Source organism: Anomaloglossus baeobatrachus, chromosome 5, assembly GCF_048569485.1.
Source record: "Anomaloglossus baeobatrachus isolate aAnoBae1 chromosome 5, aAnoBae1.hap1, whole genome shotgun sequence".
Taxonomy (NCBI): Eukaryota; Metazoa; Chordata; class Amphibia; order Anura; family Aromobatidae; genus Anomaloglossus; species Anomaloglossus baeobatrachus.
Genome location: NC_134357.1, coordinates 69896284 through 69903017, shown reverse-complemented (window position 1 = coordinate 69903017; position 6734 = coordinate 69896284). Strand labels below are relative to the sequence as shown.

At 41.4% G+C, this 6734-nt stretch overlaps 1 protein-coding gene across 1 annotated transcript; it reads left to right on the top strand.

Annotated features, from left to right (window-relative positions):
• Positions 1-4379: 4379 nt before the first annotated feature.
• On the top strand, positions 4380-5351 carry LOC142312642 (olfactory receptor 5AR1-like). The gene has a single exon (XM_075351640.1). It carries the CDS (start codon positions 4380-4382, stop codon positions 5349-5351), a length of 972 nt encoding a protein of 323 aa, XP_075207755.1.
• The last annotated feature ends 1383 nt before the right edge of the window (positions 5352-6734 follow it).

Sequence of the window (6734 nt, the reverse complement as noted above, 5' to 3'; positions counted from 1 at the left end):
TCATCTATTGGAGCATCACAACTATGGTCAGGGTCCCTGGCAGTCTCCTTCTGATAAGGAATGTTATATGACTACTGCAACCAAACTACGGCCATTGATCGCAGCCTTGGTGTTCAGTCTGAGGCAGAAGTTGTGAGCCGGGAGACTCTTCGGTCTCGGACAGAACATCACTGCTGTGGTCAATTTACAAGGGGATAGGAGACTAGTGGAGAAACAGCTGAGGTCCTGTAGATGATGATTTGTTGTTTTTTCTAGTAAAACCAGCACAAACCCATTTGTAAAATATAATATTTTAGTGGACAACCCCTTTACGTTCATTTTATTTGTATGTAGACACAACATTAACAAAAACAATTTATTCTACTACTACATTATTGAAAGAAAAATGTTTCAAGCCTTCTTTGAGAAGATTTTTTATAACATTTGAGATGATTGTAACATTTCTAGCAATTGACTATTGTTATATAAACATTAACCAATATAAACTCTATAGTAAGCAAATGAAAGGTTCTGGTTTGTTGCTGTGGGCATCAGTGTCCCTGTGGTAATATCTAGCTCTGCAAAAATACTGCTTTACTTTTGGAAATATTTCTGATTGGCTTTTACAATATTGTGGCTTCCACCCTCCACATTAGTTTTGTTTTCTTTTTAACAACAACGTCCCGATTACCTAGTCTCTTTACATAATACTTCCTGACTATGGGGGCTGTTGGTTGCCCCCTGGGGTCAGGCCAGGTTGCATGCACCATTATTTAGGACAATTAATGCTGATGAAATATAAAATATTCTAGTGATACTATAATCTAGAGCAATGAAAAGGTTTATATTTTTTCATACTTGAACCAAATAAATAAAGTTTTTGGGAGTATTTACTAAATAATACATTCTAGAATTCTATAAAATTACATGATCGTTAGAGATCTTCATTAGGGATGATCGAATACCTCAAATATTCAGCTTTGCGAATTTCCGACGGATAGGTCGCCGCTATTTGACTATTCGATGCGCAATGTAAGTCTATGGGAAGCCCGAATAGTTGTGAATAGTTGTTATTCGGGTTTTCCATAGACTTACACTGCGCATGGACTATTCGCAAATAGTCAAATAGCGGCGACCTATTCGGCAATGTTCGCGAAGCCGAATATTTGAGGTATTAGATCATCCCTAATCTTTATCCTTTTTTATGAAAGTTTCAATGAAGAGACATCAAGGAGAGACCATGAAAAAATTAACTGATGTTGCATATTTATTAGAAATGTTTATTTCTATATTTCTCTTTTAGAATGTCTAATGTCTAATGAGCTTTAACTGGAATATCATGTAAACCAGCTGCCTCAATAAGTTTACAGAATTATATAGGTGAGTTCTAGAGGTTTCATGTACCATTAAAGACTGCATTCAGTTATTAGCTTGGTCATAGCATTTAAAAGGGTTCCGAAATATGATAGTGTCAGCTCAGCTGGGTCACCATGTTGTGAGTCTCATAATCACATGGTGTCCACCTTTGCAAGGTGTAAGACAAATGAAGAATGAGACTTTTCCCATGATATAAAGGACCAAACGATGATCACAGAGAAGATGCATTAAATAAAACTTCCAGTTAATTTCTCCATGAAAAATCATCATGTAAACAGACAGACCGCGAAAAAAGTTAAGAAAACTGAAGCGTTTCGGCTATGCCTTATTCATGGTTAAAATAAGACTCTCTCCTCCCTGCATTTAAGACGCTCTACTATTATATCTATACAGAACAGCAATGTGATTTTTCTGTAGATCTCATAGTAATTTTGACAATGTCATCATCTTAAAGGCATATTACTACTGAAGAATCTATTGTCTCTGATGAAGACCCAAATATAAGGGTCGAAACGTTACACATGTTACATTTTTTGGATTGTCTGCATAATAAAGCCTTTATATTCATTTTGGTGTACCAAGTTTTTTTCTGTATCTAATGATGGGTTTGAACCCTTCTTGAGTACCCATAATTCCAATTGTGCCATAAAGGTTTTTCTACTTATTCATGGTTTAGGCATAGCAAAAACACTTCGGTTTTCTATTTTTTTTTACCAAGCTGTCTATTTGCATGACAATTTTTAATGGAGAAATAAACTGGAAGTTTTATCTAATGCATTTTTTCTGTTACCATTGTTTAGTTCTCTATGTCGTTGGAAATATCTTCATTTTAAAGAGGTCGTCTCAACTTTTGAAATGGCTAAAATTTCTAATTGCTTGTAAGATCATGCAAGTTTACAATTTACATCTTATTAAAAATTCCTGGATTCTCATGAACGGAGGATTTGTAATTCATTAATATACTGTTCATTGGCAAGGTTACTGCCGGGGGCAGGAGTAATATGCAGGGACATTGAAGCTGTCTGAACTCAGTGATTCCCCCAGCTTTAGAAAAGTGCTTAAAATATTTATAGCAAAGAGCATCTCCTTACCTAGGAAACAGGCCACCTCTGATAAACTGCAAAGGTGGCCTGGCCTGTTTCCTGGGTAAGGAGAGGCTTTTTGCTATCAAGCTTGCAAGCACTTCTCTGAAGCTGGGTGGATCGCTGAATCAAGACAGCTTCAGTGCACCGACACTTCTCCCTTGCTATAGAAGTAAAGCTGCCTCTGGTAGTAGCCAGTTCGGACCAAAAGTGCAGCCATGCTTCTGGTCCTGATTGTTAAAGGGAACCTGTCAGGTCCCTTATACATTCTAACCTACAAGCAGGGTGATGTGTGGCCTAATAACCCCTTTCTACCCATCCCTGTGTTGTAATATTGTGTAATATGAATGTATAAAAAAAGTTTTATTACTTACATGTTCCCTATGTAAATGATCAGAGGCTCTAGTCCCCAGGGAATCACATCGTCCCGTGGGCGCTTGCATGCTTTCCATGGTATCACGCCCCTGTGGACGTGATACCATAGATTTAAATGAGCGACGTCAAAGTCAGCTCCTTGAGATCCCGCGCATGCGCGCTTGCCATTCCCGCAGTCTTGTTATCTGGATGCTTGCTTGTCGGCTTCAGATGTACACTGCACATGCTCAGAAGACTCCTGCGGCTCCGACCATGCACAGAGCGCGTCTGAAGCCAAGAAGCAAGCACCCAGATAACAGGGCTGCGGGAATGGCAAGCGGGATCTCAAGGACTTGACGATGACGTCGCTCATTTAAATCCATGGGATCACAGGGGCGTAATATTGTAAGACCTGTTAACATTTATATATAAATATATATATATATAGGTTAAAAGACTGTTTGGTGGACTTCCTTGTGTTATGCTGCCACCTGCTGTCAAAACAGAGAACAGCGGGAAAAGTCCTGCTGCTCAAGTGACTTGATTGAGTCTGGAACAGGAGGAGGAGGAGTCTACATGTGGCTGTTTTGCAGAGAGAAGTGTGCTGGAGTGGGCTGTAAGATAGAAGGCCTCAGTCTGCCCTGTTTTTCCGAGGTCCAAGTACCTTAGAGTGTTGCGTGGTGTCCCCCCCAAGACACAGATCCAAAGAGGCTGGATGTGGAGCGAGGAGCCAGACAGCACGTGCAAATTACAAAATTACAGATCCAAAGAGGCTGGATGTGGAGCGAGGAGCCAGGCAGCACGTGCAAGTTACAGACCCGGGACAAAGACTGAACTTTAGAGGTGTCTGCCAGCGGAATACGGGCCCCAACGGTGACGAGGTACCCCACGCTGAAACCTGCAGTTAAGTGTGCACACTACTTTTAGTTAGGGACAGATAGGAAAAGACTCTGCACTGTGTTATACGAGTAAGGTAACAAGGACTCTGCGTTTTTTTGTTTAATAAGGATTTCTGTGTTTTGCTTTTGGGAGTACAATCTGAGGCTTCCTACCCTTGACAAGTTATTCAAAGTAGTTGTATGTATATTGCATTATCTCTACTGCTGTGCACATTCCCGCTTTTCTCCCCTTCCCAAACTTTTCCTCTACCTGTGTTGTGCAATACATTATTAAATTTGCATTGATTAACCCCCGTGGTTCCGTGCAGTCCTTGCGTATCCCGTTACCTGCAGGTTATTACAATATCACGGAAAGCATGCAAATGCCCACGGGGCGATGCGACACCCTAGGGACTAGACCCTCTGCTCATTTGCATAGGCAACATGTAAGTAATAAAACTTTTTTTATATATATATTCATATTATACATTATTACAAAACAGGGATGGGTAGGAAGGGGTTTCTAAGCCACACATCACCCGGCTTGTAGGTTAGAATGCATAACGGACCTGAAAGGTTCCCTTTAATGTTGAGGATCTCAAGCAGGAAGTCAGGTGGTAGGGGAGCATTTTTGGGAGAAGAATAAAGCTTTGCATTGATGCTACCAAAATGTTTATATTTTTTGATTTGCAAGGTATATACTTTCTCAATGGCAATCTATAGCTATTTTATTCTAGGCAGGAACATCTATAAAATGAAAGCTCAACACAACATAACAGAATTCTCCATCCGCGGGTTATCAGATATACAAGAACTTCATTTTCCAATTTTTGTAACAATTCTATTTCTCTATATTCTTATTATTTTGGGGAATTTGACAATTATTGTGGTCATCTGGGGAAGTGCTCACTTACACTCTCCTATGTATATTTTATTACTGAACCTTTCTTTTCTTGACATCGCTTATACTTCAAATATTCTTCCGAATCTGTTATTTATTCTTCTCACTGATCAAAAAATGATCTCATTTTTGGCTTGCATGGTTCAGCTGTATTTCTTCATTGCCTTGGCCAGCACCGAGGTCGTCTTACTTGCAGCTATGGCATATGACCGCTATGTTGCGATCTGTCAGCCTCTTCATTATGCATCTTTGATGAGTCTTAGACATTGCACTGGACTTGCAACATCTGCATGGATCGTTGGTCTTCTGGATCCAGCAGGACATATTTCACTTGTATCTAAACTATCATTTTGTGCATCCCGTCACATTGAACATTTTTTCTGTGACCTCTCACCTCTCCTTAAGATTTCTTGCAGTGATACTTCCTATGTAGAGATTATGAATTATATCGTTGGCAGTCTATTGACTCTTTCTACGTTCTTGCTGACATTGATCTCTTATATTTTCATAATTATTACTATTCTGAAGATCAAATCTACAGAGGGACGCTATAAAGCATTCTCAACCTGTTCTTCCCACCTCACATGTATAAGTATTTTCTATGGGACCATCATTTGCCTGTATATGAGGCCAGCATCAAGTTATTATCCAGAACAAGATAAGTTTTTTGCCCTTCTATATATTGTTCTGGTGCCTTTATTGAACCCCATAATTTACAGCTTGAAAAACCATGATTTTAAAGATGGGGTTAAGAAGATGATACAAAAGTTGATCTTATAAATTACACTTTATTCCAACTAATCTGAAAAGTTATATGAAGCTTAAAGAGTATATTTACTGATTTTTACAAGTTAATACTAAATAATAAAGTTTAATGGAGAAAACTAGATGGGACCTTATTGTTATAACAACCTCAAGATTTCCTTGTGACCACAGCATCAAATCTTCCTAGTCACAAAAGATATCTGCAGTTATCCAGCTTCCCATAGTTGGGTCACTTATAAAAACCAAGGTTGGCTAGCTACCATAATTAATCTACCAATTGAGTATTGATTTACATCTTAAATATTGCTAATTGGTATATTGCACCAGTATTAATATTGAGGCTCATGTATGGTATGAAGATTGGATTGCATACCTCTCCATGGTGCAAAATAGAGATGGGCAAACCCGTGGAAGTTTGGTTCAGCGCGTGCAGCTGGAACCGTACCTCCATGGGTCTGGACCTGGCTCAAACCACAATGCAAGTCACTGATTGACAGTGCAACACCCCTGAAATACTCAGGGCACTACTAGGTACTGCATCTTCACCAGGATGCAGGGCCTACCCCAGGGACCTGGAATGCCAGTGCCAGTGACATCTGCACACACCAAAATCCCAGTTTCCACTCCACACCAGGGATAATTGGCTAGTCAGACACCAAAGGGATGGCCACCTAGAGGGTGGAGCCAGTCCAGGGGACTAGACAGCCTGGTGGAAGGGGACTGAGAGCAGTCAGGAGTAGTGAGTGGAAGTGTAGAAAAGTGCCTAGAGCTGGGTCATGTAACGGTGACCCGGGGGCACAGGAGAGTGGTCGCCAGGGTAGGTACACCCGAGTACCGCTGGGAACAGAGCACCAATGTGGCACAGGGCCATAGCTCAGGCACCAGCTTCACGTGACCTGGCAAATACCTGCACAGTGAGGGGACCTTCACAGACCTCACTGACCCACAAATCCGGGGGCATCAGCAGTAAAGAGCGGATCTGGGATCGGGAACACAGACCAGCCCTACAGGGTCCACACTAGCCACCGTAATGACGAGGAGACTGCCCAAAGCACAGTCCAGCGCCAAATCAGCTCCAAGCTACGGGGACCCAGCCACACTGAGGGTGCTGGGGACAGAGCAACCGAGTCATCAAACTGGCACTGGAACTACAGGGACCTGAACCAGCCATTCATGGGTCCAACTGTGAGTAAAGACTGTTAAATTACAAATCAAGGTGTGGCCTCTGTTCTTATGCGAAAGTTTCCATCATACATCTCCCAGGCTCAGCCCTACCTGCGGAGGGCCTAGCACCTCAGCTGCCATTACCACGAGCCCTGGGGATAACCAACCCAGCAGCAGTAGTTCCACTATACTAACCGCAACCCGCAGGTGGCGTCACACAAATGACTTTGATGT